This window comes from Topomyia yanbarensis, chromosome 3, assembly GCF_030247195.1.
Source record: "Topomyia yanbarensis strain Yona2022 chromosome 3, ASM3024719v1, whole genome shotgun sequence".
In the NCBI taxonomy this organism is placed as follows: Eukaryota; Metazoa; Arthropoda; class Insecta; order Diptera; family Culicidae; genus Topomyia; species Topomyia yanbarensis.
In genome coordinates, this window is record NC_080672.1 from 77054172 (window position 1) to 77076900 (window position 22729).

The 22729-nt window shown below is 39.1% G+C and overlaps 1 protein-coding gene across 2 annotated transcripts in view; it reads left to right on the forward strand.

Annotated features, from left to right (window-relative positions):
* Window positions 1-22729, forward strand: part of LOC131690732 (roundabout homolog 2-like) — an 834482-nt gene that overhangs the window by 785367 nt on the left and 26386 nt on the right. For both annotated transcript variants that reach the window (XM_058976690.1, XM_058976691.1), the window contains exons 8-10: window positions 9382-9464; window positions 9619-9894; window positions 11253-11423. In XM_058976690.1, coding sequence (XP_058832673.1) covers window positions 9382-9464; window positions 9619-9894; window positions 11253-11423 — 530 coding nt within the window. The remainder of the gene's footprint in view (window positions 1-9381; window positions 9465-9618; window positions 9895-11252; window positions 11424-22729) is intronic.

Genomic DNA, 22729 nt, shown 5'->3' on the forward strand with positions numbered 1-22729 from the left:
CTTTCTGTAACCTCCACCAAGGGAACATTAAAATGAAGCTTCAATGAATCGCTACTAGGGAGCCAGATGAGCCCAAGTGTTCTCACTTCCGGATCAGGGTCCAACTCTACTGCGGTGTTCTGTATCGCCATATCTTCCTTGGGTATGTCCTGAAGAACGGCAGGACAATTAGAGGCCCATTTCCTAAGGTGGAATCCTCCTTTATCCATCATAGAAACTAGTTGTCTGCATAATTCGGAAGCCGAATCCATGTCGTCAGCTCCCGAAATAAGATCATCCATATACACGTCCTCTCGGGCAGATTTAGATGCAAGAGGGTATTTGTGTGCTTCATCTATCGTTAGTTGTTGCAGGGCTCTAGTAGCTAGGTATGGCGCCGGTTTAGTACCATATGTAACCGTTGTCAGCTCGTACGTGGATGGGGGTTCCTTCGAATCGAATCGCCAAAGTATGTTCTGCAACCATCTATCATCCGATGCTACGATAACTTGACGAAACATCTTTTCGACATCGGCAATAACCATGATCTGACGTGTTCGACATCTAAATATTATTGAGCGAAGATCATCCTGAATGACCGGTCCAGCTACCAAGCCATCATTCAACGAAATCCCTGTAGCGGTCTTACAGGATGCGTCAAAGACCACCCTGACTTTGGTAGTTGTACTGCTTTCTTTCACGACGGGGTGATGTGGCAAGAAGACTCGATTGATCTGACAATCTTCGTTGACATTCACCTTTTTCATATGTCCCAATTTCAGGTACTCCATCAGGAACTCGTCGTATCTTTTCCGAAGAATTGGATCCTTTCCTAAACGCCGTTCCAATCCTTGCAGTCTTTTGAATGCGGTTTCCTTGGATTCACCTAGTTTCGCAATGACCTTCTCATCCTTCGGTAACGTGACTATATCCAAAGCTCTTTTGACTGTACTTGAAAATTGTTCTTCGCATCGTGCTTCTTGTGGTGACATCCTTTCAGCCAACCCGATCTCCTCGCAGGACCAAAATCGGGGTAGAAGCTCCTCCAAAGTTGCGGTTGTTGCCGTATTGCAGACTCTGGGCGAATTGTAGGATAGTGTGTTGTACTCTCCAGCTACAACCCAACCGAAGACAGAATCAATCAGTTTCGGTAACCGTTCGCCCAATTCAATAGACTGTCCAACACTAAAGAAATCGAAAAACGAACCACCGCCTAAAATTAAATCGACTGGCTTGGATCGATTAAACTCCGAATCGGAAAGCTTCAGATGCGTAGGAATATTCCATCCATTTATATCAATGTCCGAAATGGGAAGTTTCACCGTGATTTTTGGAAGTACCAGTAATGCCAGTGATTTGGTGAAGTCCTGAGTTCTGGATGAAATAGTCAACTGAACTTCGTATTTGGCCAATATTTCCGATTGACCAATTCCTACCACAGGGACCTGCACCCTGTTTTGCTGAAGTTTAAATCGTTGACAAAGGCGACGAGAAACGAAATTGCATTGAGACCCTGAGTCAAGTAATGCCCTTGCAGTGATGCTGACTCCCGCATCGTCCTTTATCGTTATCATCGCAGTGGCTAACAAAACCCTTGGTGTAGGAATTCGTGAGCTGCAGGTAGCAGAAAGCACACTGCTATCGACCGCCACATGAGCTAGCCTTGTTTCTGAAGCGTCCCCTGAGTCCGATTTTCCGGAGGCCACGTCCTCAGACTCTGCATTATTCTTCGTTCTACTATCGCTATGCGCCTTGAAGCATACCATAGTGTGATGCCGGGCCTTGCATTTCCTGCATGACACTTTTGAATTACAGTCCTTAGCTTGGTGGCCTTTGTGGAAACAGTTTCGACACAGAGCGTGAGTTCGCAGCACACCTTCTCTTTCTGAAACTGCCATTTGCCCGAAGACCGTACATTTATATAGCGGGTGATTTTCTGAACAAACCGAACATCTAAAACTGGTCTGCTGAACAGCGCTATAACTGGCACGTGGCTGTTGAGACGGGCGCTGCTTATACATTGGTTGTGCCGCTGGTCCAACCCTTTGGATGGCAACGCTTCTAGCACACGTACCCGACGAGCCAGAAAGTCGGTGAGATCCTTGAGCGACTCCGAGTCCTTCGATGAAGTATGCTCTTCCCAACTCCTACGAGTGCTGCTATCTAGTTTTGAACTTAGAATATGCAAGAGCAAAAGATCCTTATAGTCGGCGGGCTGTACCAACTGATCTAATGTTTTAAGAATTCTTTCGAAGTTTTCCAGCAACGTGTGCAACTCTCCAGCTGACTCCTTCTTTAACAATTGCAAATCGAAAATGCCCTGAATCTGTTTCCGATTGATGACCTTGAGGTTGGAGTACCTTTTAACTAGGAGTTCCCATGCTGTTATATAGTTTGCAGAGGTGATCGGTAGTGCTTCGATTACAGACAATGCCTCACCCTGCAACTGACTACGTAAATAATGCAGCTTTTCTACATCAGGCAAATCCGCCTGCCAATGAATCAAGGAAGTGTACAGGTCTCTAAAACTAATCCATTCATCGATGTTCCCGCTAAATTTTGGCAGCGTTATTTGCGGAAGACGGACATGCGGAGTAGAACCATGAGAAAAGGAGGTGTTTGTGCGAGTGGTTTGATCCAGAATTGGTGTGTCCTGCAACATTTTATGCTTATCCATGAGGAATGATTTGTCATCGTAAAACTGGTTTTCGTACAGGCTCCGCTCCTCCATTATTGACGATGGGTCCGTATGAAAGTCACTGTACGATAAGACCTCATTGATGGTGTCGTTGATTTGCTCCCACAGGATGTCGAGGCGTTCCAAACGCACTTGTACATCACTCGCTGTGACATGTTCGTTGAATCGTTCCACAAAGCTGTGTATGTTGTCGAATGATGTCTGTAGACCCTTCAGACGCGTAGTGACGGTTCGCAATGCTGATCCTTTTTTAGACGCTGTTGATTTTGACATCTTCCGACAAGCTCGAATAACCAGAAAGGAAACGAATCGTTGTAGTATCGATCTTTTATCCTAGCTTCGACAAGGACATATACAATGTAGCACTTACTTTCAAAAAAGAGTGATCCCACTTAGTCCCTTGCCGACACTGCAGCAATGATGGCGCATATACTTCGCAATTGTAACAGTGTAATCCAGCAGGTAATTTTGATAGTGAACGATTACTTCCCTGAGCAGAATTGGCTTTCCGTAGATGATGTACAGAGAATTCCAAGTGTATAAGCCGTAGTGAACCAGAAAGAAACTATAGTATCGAATTGTTCACCCAAGCCTCGGCTGGGCATATGCAGTGTAAATTTTACCTCATCAAAGATGAAACCATGCGTTGTCCCAAGCCGACCAAAACTTATGGTGATGTTTCGAGGCAATCAATATTTGCAGCACGATAAGCCTCCTCTTGTGCGATGCTCAAATAAGCTAAAATTTGGTTAGCTGTTGTTCCCGCCGTAACCGTAGCGTCCCCGACGCTTAAAGCCGAAAGCAATGGCGGCGTCTCGTATACCACAATTCGGAAAACTCGAAACGAGATGGCCGACCAACATCCAAGCGTTAGCCAAATGCACTGGTTCTGGTACCTCGGTTCCTTCAACCATCCGGTTCGAAGGACCATATGATCCGAGATTGGCCTTCTCGGACGGAGATGGTGTAGGCTTCGGATGTTGGGGTGATAAATACCTCTCTTGTGGATTTATTAATTACACCTTTATTTCACGGGGTACAACGAACAACTGATTTATTTAATCTACCTACATCTACACGAACAATGTCATCACATGCATACATACATAACATATAAAATCTCTTCATCGACAAACAATATTATAGTGACTTAAAATTAAAGTAGTATCACTCCGATAAAGAAAAGTGTGAGGAACAGGGCCGTCCATAAACACTTCATTTTCGTTGAATCGAAAAACACGACTTCGAGTTTGACAGCATGCAAACAATACACATCAATGAGAAAGTGTGCAAAATTTGGTTGATTTTTACCCAATGGTAACAAAGTTATGCCCTGTTGAATGTGTCGCAATTTCGTGTTCGCCCTTTATTGTCTTTCGTCCTTAGTACAGTACATTAAACGAAAGTAAAAAAACGTCAGGTGAGTAAAAATTAATACGGAACTCGAGTTTTGTGTTGGTTTTTCGATATTTTCGTTTTTCAAAAGAATATGGACATTTACATGAAACATACGCTTGGGGACACAATAGGTCAACCGTTTGGGGGCACTATAGGTTATTACTATAATGTAAATTTGAATTCTATTGACAGGAAAATGGGGAATAATTTCGCGCGAAAAACACCAAAACTAAATGAAGAGGATATAAAGAACGCAATTGCATCTCTTGAAGATGGCGCCAGTATTCGAACAGCCTCTAAATAATTCAAAGTTCTTTTCGAAACGTTGCATGCTCGTGTGAAAGGAAAGTGCTCGTCATCAATGAAAGCACGTCAGATATTTCACGTGAGTTAACGATAGGGTAAGGTGGGGTAAATACAACTGTGTGGGTAAACCTGACATCCTCTGTTATCGAAAATCTGAAGCACTATGCAAACTAATATTAATGTTGTCGTGTAGCGCATAAAAAATAGAAAATATGACAGCATTTTATTAATCTAGATTGAGATGCTCGAACAACAACAAGTGTGTTTTTACAACTTTTCATTTAATTTATGTGCATGATTGACTACAGGATATTTCTGATTATTAAAGTGATCGCATAAAAAAGGTTGGCGGATTTAAATTCTTTGATTAAACTCCTATTAAGTTCTTAGAAGAATTTGGTTCAATTATTTTCATATTTTTTTATTTGCGTCGTAATGAAAAATGACGCCATGGGGTAGATATAGATATATCTAAATAGTGGGGTAAATCCGACCACTTTTTTGCTATGAAATTGTTGATTTATAAAATTAAAATGCATTATTATTATTTTTTATCGCAATGGTAAGGTATTTTAATTATTTTTTTAGCACAATGGTTCGTAATTACAAATGCAATATACAAAAACGTGATGAAAATGGGAATATTTATTGAGTAATATCTGCACTAAATCAATCAAAATTATAGGCGGTCGGGTTTACCCCACCATTTTGGAAAACAGCAAAAATGAACTGTTTCGCAAAACGCTTGTATCTCAAAATTTTTCCTAAGTATGAAAAAAATAATTTACATAGAAAGTTGCGCAGAAGCCCAACCTTTAATTTGGTATATTAAACGACTTAATCCGATGTGAAATGAACATTTTACAATAAAAAACCATTTACTAGGTCGGATTTGCCCCACCTTATTCTATAATAATTTAAGGTTTTTTGAAGTAGATAATTGAAAATACATGGTCGAAAAAGAGAGGGAAAAGGAATCCGAAGCGCAAACGTGATCGTCGCACAGCTAAGCAACCACGTGAGCCAGAATGCACAACTTCAATTCCACACTCTGCGACTACGAGGACACCGAAAAAGTCATTCACTAGTACAAAGCCGGACGCAGCTTCTGAAAACACGTTGTTTCAGCATTCCCTATCGCGGTTTCATGATTTTTCACATCATTTGCCACTTCCACATTTTCTTACTAAAATGACGTCAATAGATTACATTTATTATTGTTGTGTTATTAATTTTTAAATAATTTGCAGTATTCATACTTTCAAAACAAGGTCCTAGCATGGGTCAGAACTGTTAGCAGTAGTGAACAGAGACAGCTTGTAATATCTGGTATTGATGACGTAGACGCCTGCTAGGACCTTCCTATATAAGGACTTTGACCCCTGCCCACTTCGCTTGAAGTTTTTGACATTGGCTGTACGGGAAAATATATTAAATACTATAACTTTTGAAGTCGGAAAATTACAGTTCATAGCTTTCTTTTAAAGAACTACAAGGGGCAGCCCTATAAGGTTGCACGAACTGTAGACGTAGGACTATACTACTTAATTTTATTTTCTTAGTACATTTAAAGTAATATTAAATCAAATATATTTCTTACATATATTTTAAGCACAACCAATCTACATCGAATGTTATACATTGAACCAAACCTTCTTGATTAACAGCTCATTTCATTTGTAGTAGGTGATCAAATCCGATTAAATTCATTTGAGAAGTTCTGAAGAAAGATGACAAAAAATCGTGACCGAACTAATATCTGGAACTAAATCTTTATAGCACAAGACCAGCTTTTAAAAATTGTAAAAGCTTTTCGGTTGTGTGAGGTAAAAAATCAAGACCGGTGAAGAAAAATCAAATTTTAGACAATATAATCACATTTCATGTATAGGCCAGGGCAGCGCTAAATACTTCTGTCCCATCCCAGGAACCTAAGGAGTGACATTAACCCTCTTAGCAAAGTCACTCCCAACGATTTATCAAACCCCCATCAAATGAAACGGTTGTGTACGGTTGTCCACGGTTCTTCCTTATTCAAGGTTTAAAATAATCCGTTGATTAAATTATTCATTGAATGAATAATTTGATTGCCATATAATTTTGAATCATCTTCATTTTGTGCGCTGCACAGTTGGCCTGGCCGCTTTAATGCTTGTGTCATATTCAATATGTGCCACAAATATTAATAATGACAAGAAAACTTGTGGACGAACGTCTGCAATTTTCCAGGATCCCTACAGGTATTGGCTGTGTATGTGTAGACTAGACTAGACTAGATATAATCACATTTCATGTATAGACCAAGCATTCTAGTTATATTTGGCCAATATTATAACTTTCCTAAAGTACGCATACAAATGTAGCGAATGCAGTGGTCTTAATCATATATCGAATCTATCCTATACAAGAATCGAAAACAATTTTATATATGGACTTGAGGCATTTTTGCAACGGTTTTTCGAGTGGCAGTGTATTCATTCATAAATAGGTTTTGTAGTATGTACCTATTAGCAGAATCAAAATAGGATAGGCTGAGTGGAAATGAATCACGTGAAGTGGAAATGAATCACTGAATTGATCGAACGTAAATAATAAACTTTCGTTGTGCTTTCCATCGATCCGCAAAAATTTGTTGCTAATAATATTTTCGTCTTTGCGCAACGAAAACACAGGTTACTATCATGCAGGTTACGTATACAACCGCTAGAAATTAGATATACCTACCTACACATTCGCCTCAAACATTGAACCCAACCCCAAGCGTACAAAGTAAAATGAGTCAACGCTGATGATGATGGGTAGAGCGAAAGAAACAACTAGTACCACGATACTACGTTAACCGTGTTTGCAAATGGAGCTCGAATGTACAAACGATATTGTGTACGAATAATTGTGTTCGAGATTGTACACAAAGGTGTGCTGAACACGAGCACAACACAAAAGAAAGCATAGTGTTTGAATGGACAAGCTCAGTCGCGTGTTGGACGACCCTGGGTAGCGTACCTCCGCAGCCAGTGCAACGGACTTCTAACTCAGCTACACTGGTTGTGAAACACAGCGCAGTGATCTGCTCCGCCCACCGCTCAACAGACAACTGAGCTTGTCCGGCCAAATCCGTTCTTTAAATAGTCGATGATGACGTCATTCATAGAAGCGTAGCGCACTAGGTATCACAAATCTGTCGTGCCGGACTTGGGAAGCGCTATCTTCTGTGTGTAAATGCGCGATATTTTGGTTAGGTCGTACATTATTTAAATTTTTAATGCCATGATATGAAAAAATCTTTAGGTTTTTATATTGGTATCTATTCTTAGAAGTATTTGGAGGCGATTTGCGCAAAAAAAATTGAAAATGTATCGTGAGATGGCTGAATTATATGCGTTTAAAATTGGACCTCTTTTCGTTACATACCATTTTTGTAGAATTTGCAAAGTGCACCCCTATATCGATAACAAAAACGTAGTCCTACGTCAAAAGAAAGATCTTACCTTATTTCTCCCTTCAATGGCGATTATTCCAAGGTGTTCCCATAATTTTGGGATGCACTGTAAGAGAGCAGTATTAAAACCGCTTGTTCTGAAGCCTCGGCGTTACCTTTAACGACTCCCAACGCGCAAGGAAAGAGAACAAATGCACATTTTATTTTTTTATCTTTTTCACCGTTCCCACACATTTGGCACGCACTGTAACGTTCAACTTTTGATGCGCACTGTATCACAACCTTCAATGCCACCAAATAACAAGTCAAAAATGTATCCCTAATTTTCCGAAAACTTTTTGCAACATTTGTGGTTAAATGCAAATCTTCGGTTCAGCACACCGTTACACTCGCAGCCGGCATTCACAGCTAGTGAATAAAATGTTTGTTATGTTTACATTACCGTGTGAGTAAACTAAAATCACCTAATTTGGCCGTTTCTTCACCGATTTTCATGAAACTTTCAACGTTTCTCACTGGACCACTTCAATCGACTATTCATTCACAATTGAAAAACGGATATAACGAAAATCACTATGTGTAATTTGCGTATACGCGTTTTTGATACCGTGCGGCATGGTGTTTCCACAGTTTTGGAACTCTTGCTTCACTAAAAGTTGGGCTTGAAAGGATTGATATTATCTATATTATTTATTTCAATTGTTTTATTAAATTAATTAATTTCTTTTTGTTTTGTTTTATTAATATTATTCATTTATTCTTATTATTCCTTTCGTTTAGTTTATTCATTTTATTACTTTATTATTTTTTCCATTTCATATATTTTATTCAGTTTCTTCATTTTATTAATTACATCAATTTTGTTGCGCCATTCTTTTTCTTCATTTCATCCAATTTAACAGCTTGAAGCAATTTAATTTATTTTTAAGTTATAGATTTTATAGCTGCTTTTAATATTGTCTAGTTTTCTTTTGCGCTGAACTAAACTTATTTATTTATTTTATGAATTTGATAACTTTTCTTATTTTGCTTGCTTTATTATTTTTTTTTGTTTTTTTTTCTATTGATTATTCGAGGTTTTACTCATTACTCTAAACTGTGTTTATCTCACCTCTAGATGGATGCCATCTGTCATATAAATTGTGTATTATATGCGTTGTTGTGTTACATATTCAGTGTTATGTTCATCTTCACGTTTGCTGCTCGATTGCTAGTGTTTGATGAACATCCATGTGTAACTTGCTCTTGCAAAATATAAAAATTACTAGTTCATAAGAGACAAAAAGAAAAAGAAGAATTTTAAAAAATGGCTGCTGTTCGCTATCAACTGCTTATAGAAATCCTAATCGTTGGACGTTTTGGATAGATCTACAAATTCAGCGCCAACATAGCTCTCCGGCTTGATTTAATTCATAAGCTGGTAACCCTATCCAATAACATACACATTTGAAGATTCCTCACTCGAACGTTTTGCTCGAAACAAAAGCATTTACCGTAAAATCCCACGAGCAAAAATCTAGGCTGTATATTCTACTTTTTTCTCCTTTTCTCCCCGTTGCAGATCTCCAACCGGACGATACGGATTGGTACACATGCGTTGCCTATTCCGAGAAAGGCGAAACCTCGTGGAGTGCCCATCTAATGGTAAGTGGTTTGCTTCGCTTCTTCCGCATCCTTTCTAGCAACATGTTTTTTTTTGTGTTTCCAACCCGAACCAACAACCTGCGGTTTTTTACCACCCTCAAAACGCTGTTATCTTTCATATTTTGTGCATTTTGTCTCCCACGGCCTAATCTAGGTCGAGAAGAACCTATCAGCGATGCTGCATCGGTCCCACAATGCGGATCTGCTACCGGCGGCACCGTCGATTCCGAAGGCGGTCAACATCACCAACAGCAACGTAACTCTGGTGTGGGCCAAGGTGGGCACGGGTGCGGGAACAGGCGGCGGTAGTGCGGTACAAGAAAAGCTACGCAACAATCCCGTTAGTGGCTATTCGGTGGAATACTATAGTCCGGATGAAAAGAACGGTTGGGTTCGGGCGGTTACCCGTGTGGCAGGGAATACTGCGACGGTGAGTAGTTTTTGATGCATTGTGAAACTGTTGTCATTAATTATTAATGAGCTCTTACTCTCACCCGCACTTTTGTTTTCACTTTTATCCCTATTATTATTCTTTCTCTTATTCTTACTCTTACTCTTACTCTTACTCTTACTCTTACTCTTACTCTTACTCTTACTCTTACTCTTACTCTTACTCTTACTCTTACTCTTACTCTTACTCTTACTCTTACTCTTACTCTTACTCTTACTCTTACTCTTACTCTTACTCTTACTCTTACTCTTACTCTTACTCTTACTCTTACTCTTACTCTTACTCTTACTCTTACTCTTACTCTTACTCTTACTCTTACTCTTACTCTTACTCTTACTCTTACTCTTACTCTTACTCTTACTCTTACTCTTACTCTTACTCTTACTCTTACTCTTACTCTTACTCTTACTCTTACTCTTACTCTTACTCTTACTCTTACTCTTACTCTTACTCTTACTCTTACTCTTACTCTTACTCTTACTCTTACTCTTACTCTTACTCTTACTCTTACTCTTACTCTTACTCTTACTCTTACTCTTACTCTTACTCTTACTCTTACTCTTACTCTTACTCTTACTCTTACTCTTACTCTTACTCTTACTCTTACTCTTACTCTTACTCTTACTCTTACTCTTACTCTTACTCTTACTCTTACTCTTACTCTTACTCTTACTCTTACTCTTACTCTTACTCTTACTCTTACTCTTACTCTTACTCTTACTCTTACTCTTACTCTTACTCTTACTCTTACTCTTACTCTTACTCTTACTCTTACTCTTACTCTTACTCTTACTCTTACTCTTACTCTTACTCTTACTCTTACTCTTACTCTTACTCTTACTCTTACTCTTACTCTTACTCTTACTCTTACTCTTACTCTTACTCTTACTCTTACTCTTACTCTTACTCTTACTCTTACTCTTACTCTTACTCTTACTCTTACTCTTACTCTTACTCTTACTCTTACTCTTACTCTTACTCTTACTCTTACTCTTACTCTTACTCTTACTCTTACTCTTACTCTTACTCTTACTCTTACTCTTACTCTTACTCTTACTCTTACTCTTACTCTTACTCTTACTCTTACTCTTACTCTTACTCTTACTCTTACTCTTACTCTTACTCTTACTCTTACTCTTACTCTTAAGCGGTGTCAATTTCCAGCTTCCCTCTTTCTTTGTCGCAAAGTATAAAATATTCACATCAATCAACTTGTTACTAGCCAAAACTTTACCGACCGCAATTATCTTCATTTAAAATTTATACCACCATTTAATCACCCGAAAATCAAATTCCAATTAACTAAAAAACCCGCTCGCACACTTACTCAATTGCAGATAACCAACCTCTCGCCCTCAACGTCCTACATCTTCGTGGTTCGGGCGGAAAATCCACAAGGTTACTCAGCCCCCTCGCCACCGTCCAACGCGATTCGGACGCTTTCCGCCGACGATGGCGTCACGATGCCGGAAGAGCTGGAAGCCGCTCGGATGGTGCTCAACGGGAAGGTAAGTCCCCTCATCTCACTTTCATCCTTCACCTTCTCCTCCACTCATTTAACATCCTTGCATTTTTTTTCGCTCTAGAGCTCAACTGCGTTTTCACGCGAATGAGAAATGAACGTGGCGTTATTTATGCAGTCAGTTCGTCGTTCGTGAAGCCGGAAAATTTCCAATCAATTTTGTCGAAAATTAAGAAAATTCTAACCCCCCCCCCCCCCCCTCACTGTTTTCGATGGCTGATGGCAAAAAGGAAATTTTCTACGGATAAGAACTTTGCGTTCCGCTTAGACGGCGGCGAGAGGTTAATATTTCATTTTGTTCGCGCAAACGGTGCAAAGATAAAACTCACAAACTATAAGGAAGAAGGGGGGAGAGGTTTGGCGGAGAAACAAAGCACGACCGGCATCAATTAGATTAAGGGTGGTAGTTTTTCACTGCTTCGTTTGGGGACGAGCTGAGTCGAGAGCAAAAAGTCGACGAAGAAATATCCCTATTTTATGGTAATGAAAGCTAATGTAAGTCAAGACGGTGACGGGAACCGACGGTTTCCAAGAACCAGAAAGCCTTCCTCAGGGGATGGATCGTAGATTGGTTTGTGGGGGATAAAGGAAAGTTTGGTCCTCGCATTTGCCATTGTAATTCGGATAATTTATATAACCTAGAACGGGATTTAAATTGGTGGAATTAAAAGGGCATAAATTCACTGGAAACGAAGAACTCCGCTGATATGGAATCGAAACGGAACGCACAGACACTGAGATAGTAAATGTTGTCCATAAATCCGCCCGGTTGTGTTTTGCTGTAGGGGGCATGAAATGTGATTTTGCAGTTCTTGGATTGTTTTGAAGGAGTCTATTAATGTCCATACTTCTACTTTTCATGGCGCAAAATATCGATTCGCAATTCAGGTTATAATGCTTATGTACGGGTTAATTTACCGCATCCAACATTCAATGTCAACGCCTAGGTTTCAGTTCAGGTTTTTTTTTCTATGACTCGTAGGAATATTGTGCTCGGTTTTTGTTATTTTTCCATGTAAACATGTACATTACGTTAGCAATATGGATCATGAAGCAATTCTTGTATCATCAAATCGTTCATAAATTAACAATCGATGGTCAAGATTCAATAATTGTATAGGAAAAAATAACGATATATAACATGTTATTCACATGTAACAAATTAGGACTTTCTATGGTTCACGTAGTTAACTAAAGTCCCGTAGCTTACAGGAGCACACAAGCTTGCTCTATACAAATCGCTGATACTCCTTCTTACTCTGTACGCGATTTGTTCCACACCAAGCCATATTATCAGGCTGACTAACTTTTCTATTAAGCAACCCGATACTCAAATATAAATCAGGTTGAACATTGACAGCCAACGAGGCTTCTGTATAGTGTCGGATTGTCGAATCGTTTACTATCTTCGTTAGACGACGTGTACCCCTGATTCATTAGGGATACAATTGAGTCAATATATCGAATTGCTTTCGAAAGCTATTTAAATCCTTGTCCTGCCAAACAACAGGATTCCCATATCGTATGTAGTGTCACGAGTCTGCAGTACTTGGTTTGAATTTCACTTGAACACTTTGCACCAATAGCTTCTCATCTCTTTCCGCATTACACGTTATCAAACAGGTCCACTGAAAGCATTGCGAATGTCATAATATTCTTCGCAATGTTACACTTGTCTAACAATAAAATCCCGATATTTGTTAGGTAATACGCCACACGTTTTTCGATCTCGGAGGTCAACATTAATTCATCTGGCACTTCCAGTTCTTCAAAGCTAGTAAGGTCTCCTTCAATTTCATCTTCGTACACTGAACGATGTTATTCTTCGTGCGTCTCCTTATCGTCACCATGTTCGAAAACTATCGCTTGATTGTGTTCAGTATCAAATACTATATCATCCGAAACACCGCAGTTCCGGAAGCGCATCCGCATCCTCATGTTGTTCGAAACCATTCATGAGTTCCAAAAAATTTTTTTTTATTTCGATTATAGAGGTTTTAACCTCAAGGTCATTCGCCTCTTCGGGTTAGAAAAAGCTCTTATGAAAAATTTATAACCCTATGTGTGGGGTCGGGACTCGAACCCAGATGCGCAGCGTACAAGGTAATCGATTTACCAACTACGCTACGCCCACCCCAGTTCCAAGAATTCTTAATTTCGGTTACTGATTATGCGGAGTGGTGTTTCCTTTTTGACAACATCCTATGATTTGGAAATCTGTCAGGTTGAATCTATTTTTTATTTATTAACAGATTAAGGCCGAAGTGGCCTGTGCCGTATACAAAAGATTCCTCCATTCCACTCGGTCCATGGCCGCGCGTCGCCAGCCACGCAGTCTGCGAAGGGTCCGCAAATCGTCTTCCACCTGGTCGATCCATCGTGCTCGCTGCGCGCCACGTCTTCTTGTACCGGTCGGATTGCAATTGAGAACCGTTTTCACCGGGCTATTGTCCGACATTCTGGCTACGTGCCCGGCCCACCGTAGTCGTCCGATTTTCGCGGTATGACAGATGGGCGGCTCCCCCAACAGCTGATGTAACTCATGGTTCATTCGCCGTCTCCATGTGCCGTCTTCCATCTGCACTTCACCGTAGATGGTACGCAGCACTTTCCGTTCGAAGACACCAAGTGCGCGTTGGTCCTCCACGAGCATGGTCCAGGTCTCGTGCCCGTAGAGAACTACCGGTCTAATCAGCGTCTTGTAGATGGTCAACTTCGTACGACGGCGAATTCTGTTCGACCGAAGTGTCTTGCGGAGGCCAAAGTAAGCACGATTTCCTGCCACAATGCGTCTACGAATCTCTCTGCTGGTATCATTGTCGACAGTCACCAGTGAGCCCAAGTACACGAACTCTTCAACCACCTCGATTTCGTCGCCACCGATGCAAACTCTAAGCGGGCGGTTCTCATTCTCTTCTCGTGAACCTCTTCCTATCATGTACTTTGTCTTCGACGTGTTGATGGCAAGTCCGACGCGCTTGGCTTCTCCCTTTCCAGTCTGATGTAGGCTTCCTCCATCTTCTCAAAGTTTCGTGCAATAATATCAACGTCATCGGCGAAGCCAAGTAGCTGAACGGACTTTGTGAAAATCGTACCACTCGTACCAGGTTGAATCTATGACTACAGGTAAAAAGTTGGAAGGATAAGAGGTCGAATGATAAAAGGTAGGACAGTATATCGAAAGACAAAAGGTAGAAACCAAAATTTTGAATCATTTTTATTTTTGAAAAAGTACATTATAAAAATATAAATGACACATTCTTTCGTGAGGTTACAACGATTTAACGATTCTTCATTCCATAAATATGTTATAACTTTATCAAATGAATGCCTACATCAAAACTTATTACAGATTCGGAAAGCAGACAAAATTTCACTAAAGATTTAATAAACATAAACTGAATATACTGGAAGAGGATTGTTTTATGATCGATGCTGTAACGTGACGTTACAACGCGGCACAAATTAGAACTTTCAACGTTTTTATAAAAAAGTCAAAATATCTGCTCTATAAGATTTTTTATCAAGAACAAATCTTCTATGATGTATTTCTAAATGGCATACGAATAACTAGGTGTCATTAAATATATTTACTTTGTTTCTTATAAAGCATCTTTTAACTTTCGTGACGTTACAACGCTCCTTTCTCAGAAAAGCGATATGTCATTGCGTTGTAACGTCACGAAAATCTTCAATTTTTCTAAAACTCTGTAAGTTACGCTAGTGCTATTGTTTTGAGTAAAATTTTAAATATTTATCACATTCAGCCATGATTTAATGATAATCGCAGCTTTTATCACATATTTCACAAACAAAAAATTTGTATTGTTGGGCTTAGGCAAGTGGATTTAAATGACAAAGTGAGCACCATTTAAGCGCCAGACAATCGACAATGCTAAGTACTCTGAAATATTGTATATATTATAGTTACAAGGATTCAGAGAAAAAGAACACGTCACATCGCCGTGATGTTACTAAAGAATGTGTTACATCGAATCGTCAATTCGACGGAATTTTAAATGTCTGCAAACACCAATAAACACTCCCTCATCTATCCTTTTTGTGCTCATTTGAGATGAGCCAAAGCCTTTTTATCCGACTCTAAGCAATTGAGACAATTTAGTGCGGTCACTCTGTAGACCCAATTATGTTTTTGCAACCTCCCGTAAATTCGGATAGATACCCGTCTATATTGGATTTAATACGTCAAGCATTTCGATTAGGGGAGACCGGGGCTAGTTGGCGGTGTTTTCAATTTTCAATTTTTATCGCTTTGATGTCGGTAGATCTTGCAAAATAGAACACGCGGCATGAAAGAGCAGACTGTTGGCAACATCTCCGATTTTTTAAAAAGTGTTTGATGCACTGTCTCCATTTTTAGAAACAAAAATATGTGACGCGGAAAACCCGCCAACTTACCCCAGCCCCGGGGTAAGTTAGCGGTATGTGAGTATACGCCAAAAACTAAGCAATCAAATGGAGATGCAATTATTTCAAAAGTCCTTTTGGAACGTACTGAATGTCTTTTCGAGAAAATTTATATTAACCGACATTTGCTATTATATTTCAGTTTCAATACCCCGGCATTTTGACTTTCACGCGTACTCCCTATTCAAAAGCAAATTTTCGAAGCTTTTCATGCAATTGGCCGGAATAAATGTCTCCTACATTGGCGAGATACACAAGAAAAAGATGACGTTGTGACGTTGCTCAATCGTTTATTAAAAATACCTTCTCTAGTGCATTCAAGTGTTGTAGATCAAATCTTACATAAAATTTCGTTTATTTTCTGAATCTATAATTAGGTTTAATGAAGGAGTTCATTTGAAAAAGTTATAAGAGATTTATAGAATGAAGGTTGGTCAAATCGTTGTAATGTCAAGAAAGAATGTGTCCATGGTGTATAACACCTTAAGCACTTAATTATACATTCTGAAGTTATGAATATCCCGCTAGTATAATTTCCTGTTTACGAAACGACTTGAAAGTGTATCAATAAACCATACGAAGTAAAATTTGACACTATATCTGATAAATCATTCGTGGATAAAACAAGCTCACTCATAGTAGCAGCATACCAAGAGGCTTGTCCGCTTCGAGTTATGCGTGCTTCTAGAGGAACACCTTGGTGGAATACCGAACTTGTTCGACTCAAAAAGTTATGTAGAAGAGCTTGGAATCGCAGACGCAGGGACCAGTTGGAGGCATTTAAGTTGGCTCGCAAAGCATACAGTAATGCCCTTCAATCCTCTGAACGAAGTGGTTGGAAAAGCCTCTACACAAATGTCTCAAGTCTCAACGAGACTTGTAGATTAGATAAGTTACTTTCGAAATCGAAAGACTTTCATGTCAGTTCCATTAGAACTGCTAATAGTGAATACTCGTCTGACGAAGATGTAGTACTCAACTGTCTTTTTGACACACACTTTCCAGGTTGTACGGAGCCATCACTGACGACTGCCCCTGAGTTCTTTTCAGGTGGTTCTGATTCTTGGGCATTAGCTCGTAGAATTGTGACAACCGAATCGATCAAATGGGCGATTGAAAGTTTTGATCCGTATAAGTCTCCGGGAAAGGACAGAATTATTCCAGTTCTACTACAAAAAGGATATGAACATTTCAAGCATATCTTGAAAAAGGTCTTGCAACAGGATACATTCCATTAGCGTGGCGGGAAATAACTGTCAAATTCATTCCCAAAGGTGGCCGCGTCACTTATGAGGAGGCAAAGAGCTTTAGACCGATCAGTCTGACCTCCTTCCTTCTTAAATCAGTGGAACGTTTAATCGACCACTACATTCGGGATGGTAGCTTGGGCGAGCACCCGCTGCATGCAAGACAAGTAGAGATACCCGACCAGGAGAAAATAACTGGGCAATAACCTGAGCATACTATTTTTTGGTATTCATACCAAAACTTGGTATTAATTGATTATTATACCTCATTGAGGTATTAAGCAGTTATTGAAGAAACATTTTTCAATGCCTGCTTAATTCCTCAAGGAGGTATAATACTTTATTTTAGTATCTTTTATGTATCCCAGTGATTTTTTCAAATACCAAATCAATACCTTATTGAATACCTCCATGAGGCTCCATATAGTGAATTTTGTTACTGGAAGGTTGAAAAATCTTTTATTATTATTCAGGTATTATAATAACTCGTTTTATTATCAAATAGTTATTTGTAGAACATATCTGTGTTATTTGTTTTGGTATTTTACCTCTTATGTAGAGCTCATTAATACCATATTGTGGTAAACAGTCGTTGGTATTGATACCTAAATTTAGTTCGCCGATTATTATCATATAATGATTACCGGTATTTGCATTAACACACTTTTTGATATGATGCAACAAGCATTATGTGTTGTTGAGCAGGAGAGTCTTCATGTTGGACTATCAGTTAATCCAAATAAAACATCAATGGTGCTTTTCACGCAACGGAGGATTACAACCGGAGCTCGTCCATTGCAGTTTTTTGACTCTGAAATTATTGTCGAAGATCAAGTTAAGTACGTTGGGGCAATTCTTGACTCAAAGCTTAATTGGACAGCTCACATCGATTTCAGGATCAAGAAAGCTTGCATGGCCTTTGGCCAATGTAAACGGGCTTTCGGCAAATCTTGGGGACTCAAACCTAAGTACATTCAGTGGATCTACACAACAATTGTTAGACCAATACTGGCAAACGGGTGCCTTGTTTGGTGGCAGAAGGGAGAAGTAATGACAATCCAATCAAAGTTAAACCATCTTCAGAGGATGGTCTTGATGGCGATGACTAGTGCGTTCTCGACAACACATACTGCTGCTCTCGAGGCACTCTTGAACATAAAACCACTACATGTGTTTCTGAAACAAGAAGCACTTTCTTGTGCATACCGTCTTAAGGGTACTGGGCTCTGTAACAGTAACTCGATAGATCGTGTAACTAGCCATACAAGACTGTGGCCAGGCCCGTAGCCAGGATTTTGTTTCGGGAGGGGCTTAAAAATTATTGCATAAATGTATTAATTCTGATGACTTGAAACAATCACTGGAAACTGAACGTAATTATGAAAAGTTCTTAGTGAAAACAATTCCAAAAATAAGACAATAGACACTAAAAACTCTAATAATATGTTGCCTGTTACAAGAAAGGCTATAGTGCATCGACGAATTAAATTTGATTATTTTTGATTTACAAGTTAGAAATTTCTCTAGTTACAAAAATGAATAGTCAAGAGCTCAAAGTATTAAGGGCTGCTTGAAAATGCTACGCTGCATGCTACGCTGCTTGAAAATGCTACACATTCGATACACCTTTACAATTTGTAGAAGACGCTAAATTGGAATGAGTAGAAAAATATCCAAAAACCCGTCTCATGAAACTTTACACGCATTTGCTAATCAGAAGAACGAAACCAACGTCAAGGTTGTCCCCATGAATAGGAATATATCAGTGTGAAATCAAAGTTTACCGTTGCAAAGAATGTCCGAACAAAGTGAATGTCGAAATTTGCTTCAAATCTTCTGATAAGGCAGGCGATTTGTAGATGCAGAAAATAGGTTCAACTCCTATTTTCATGATCAGGTTTCTTTCTACTATTACTAGCTCTTTGACTTCATCCGAAGTTTGCGTTAACTCGACTTTATGAAATTTTCAATTTAAATGATACTGATCATGTCGTAATCAAAACAATCCTGAAAAAAAACACATGTTTTTTCATTTGACTCTCATAGGTAATGGGTTAAAGACTATCTTCGACAACATTATCAGGCAACTCAGAATAACTATCTTTTTATCTATTTAAGTTGATTCTTTTTAGGTACTTTTTATATCATTGTACTTATGAATTAAAAATATCGTAGACTGATTTTCCTAGATCCCTAAAACTATAGTAAAAGTCAAAATGTAAAGTGAGTGCAAAAACTACTGATTTCACTACAAAGCAAGAATGCCTTAGCTCTATTGACTTTTGACAATCTTGCAAAACCGTTGTAACTTGAGAACATTACCTAGATTAAGTAAATATTATATTTGAACATTTTGGTTTTATTTATTTATTTGAAGGTTTTATTTCGGAATTCGTGGGGTTTTGGACAATGTCAAATATATATTTCAATGATTTAATCTACTAATGGAAACTACCCAGAATTTAATCTACTGAGCGAAACTGCTCAGAATCTATTCACAAATCGAAAGAAAATTACTTAGCACTGATTACTCAATGCTTCTAATTTACATAAAATTTGGTAAATATAACATTGATGACACCACCAAAATAACTAGAGACTATAAACATAGATAATAATTTCAGCATCACTTGCTTCCGACACATGGAAGAGAACACATCGCACTTGCACCTAATTTGCCGAGGCTTTCTTTTAGAGTTGACTGTTTTAAATTACAGCAAATCATCCGTTTCCTGTAAAACTTTTGCAAAACTCTTTGCCAATTCATTAAACAAATATGAACACTAATCTGTTTAGTAATAGGTTTGTTTGTGAATAAAAATAATTAGCTCTTGATTTTTTTCAATCATCATCAAGATTGGAAGAGATGTATGGTTTCTTGAAGAAAGTTGTAATGTTTGTCTGATTACATGTTTGTTTTATCACTATTTGGGAAAAAGTTTCAATTAAAGTTGTTGCACCTAACGCAACGAAGACGAAATGAGAAGATCAGAGCGCAATTCGGAAAGACCTCGTGTTGAGTGTATAGTAAAGATAGAAGAGTGATCTTGAGTCGATTTAGATTGGTTGATTTTTTCCTCTCTTTGCTCTCTTATTTAAGATTATCTCTCTCATTTTATTCCATGACGAGCAAAAACGGAACGAAAGACTGTCACATACTTAAGACATGAAATCGAAACTGTTAGTCCCAACATTTTAGTCCCTCTTCGTGATTGCCTATTATTTTACCACTTTTTGCCCGGTCCACTTTTAAAAGAATTTTTTTTGCACGTTTGTCGAAGATATCACGGATTTACGGATTAACAGTGTATTAGTACGGAACGAATTACTCGTAACAATGAAATGAAGCGTTAATAAAAATGGTATTGCGTTAAAATGACGCGAAATGAAAATTCTATTCTCGGCTCAATCGTTCTCAGATAAATTGAAATACTTTTTGTGTAGCGCAGAGTAGTGTACAGAGAACAGAGTGTACAGTGTGCACTGACCTAATACAGAAATTCAAAATTGTGTGCAATTCAAAAACTTATCATTTAAAAATAACAAACGTCGTGGGTCTTTTATATATTTCCTTATGTAAACAATAAAAATAATATAACGAGTTTATGTGGTTGTCCTACAGATCTCGCGCAAGCGCTTAGCCATTGCACGTGGAAACCTGTTTACGAGGCGAGGAAATATTTTAATGTAGAATACATTTAAGGTTTCAATATAGGGGTCCCGTTTCAAAATATCGGCTGCGGCGCCGCGTCAGATTTTGAACGTTAATAACTTTTATCATACTTAACAGAATGATTTGATTTTTAGGCCAATTTGTTGCAAATATGTTCCTCTATGCTGTATTAAAATTTGAAGTATGTATAACATGTACTAATAACAAAAAAAAATGTGTTTTGAAAAATCTTTCGAAAACGACTCAGAAAAGTGAAAATTTTCAGCCCATCCCGCACAGAGCCGTCGTTATGGTAGACCAACCGAACAATAAAATAATGAAAAGTTTATATATAGGTCCACTACATGTTTGTTCGTATGGTTATTCGCATTGGGTTGCTTGACGAGAGCACTTGGTGGGGGAAAGACGTCATACTCCTTTGGTTAGGCCATTAGAAGCCGGACGGAAAGGAAAGGCTCATGCACGGCACGAGAACGAGGGAGAAAGCGATAGTAGTGCATATTAGCGCGATTATATTAATATCTGTCGGTCGGTTTTTCTCATCATTCGTATTCGTTCAAGTTCAAGCACTAGCAAGCAGCCAGTCCACCGAAGAAAAGCAGTCGGCGATGACGACGGCGGAAAAAGTGCCCCAGCTACTGGTGACTCATCGCAACCCGATCAGGAACTGTCGCCCTGCAAGAATTTCGCCCCAACTAAAGGGCAACAGAGTAGGCTATCGTTCCAGCGTCTGGGGAGATTGTGCAGGACTGCAAAGTCGAGCTACGCTTACAAAGCTCAGTCGTAATGATGCCCCGAGAAGCCAACGATGCCTACTTGGTCGGTTTGTTCGAGAATGCAAAATAGTGCTTTGTGGCTCACCGTGTCCGCGGGGAGTGCGTCTGAATTATGCTCCCGCAATAAAACAATAAACGGTTCTTTACAGGACCAATTAATTGTGTTCTAATAAGAGTTAAACTGAAATTTACATTTTATGGTGTATAACAAATAATTTTCAGAAAGCAATATAAGAAATACGATGTGTGGAAAGAAAGAAAGAGAATTTAAATTATCTTCTCTCGCTCGTTTTCGTGCACTGCTTTTCCATTCCTTTCTGCTGCTACTACCATCATAACTAAAACGAATGTGCGTGTTCCCTCACCATCTCATGGCCAGTGTTGCCAAAATTGCATGTCGCTATAACAATTTGAATTATTTTATTGATCCTCTCTAGTATTGATAAAATATAGAACATGCAAAGTACACTAGTCGCATGCTTTTATTCGAACTTTTTGGCAGCCTCCGTTGATTAACTGCATAAATCGATTTGTTTGTGCAGCTCCTTGCTAGTAGCAAACTAAATAGCCTTTATCAGCGCTAACAAATAAAACAAAAGAATTTAAATTTGTGAAAATCTTCTCCTTCCTTCTTTTCAAATCTGCAACATTCTTTGAAAATATTGTTGGAATGTTGTTATTGAAAAACTGAACATGCAAGTTTGCTAGCACTGGCCACTAGATTGAAGGCGATGGAAAGACAGAATATTCGTTTTGGTTATGCTAGTATTGGTAGCCGAACGGAAAGGAAAGGCACAGGAATGGCACGAAAACGAGCGGGAGAGCGATAGTAGTGCTTTCTCGTGTTTTCATATATGAATATTGGTCGGTCGGTTTTTCTCATCATTCGTATTCGTTCAAGCACTAGCAAGCAGCCAGTCCACCGGAGGAAAGCAGTTGGCGATGATGACGGTCCGCAAAAGTGCCCCAGCTACTGGTGGCCCATCGCAACCAACTACCGATCAGGAACTGTCGCCATGCTAGTATTTCGCCCCAACTAAAGGGCAACGGAGCAACTAATCCGCTGGCTAACATTCCAGCGTCTGGTTCGTAAGGTTGTGTATTACTTCAAAGTCGAGCTACGCTTACAAAACTCAGCCGTAATGAAGCCAGTGATGCCTACTTGGTC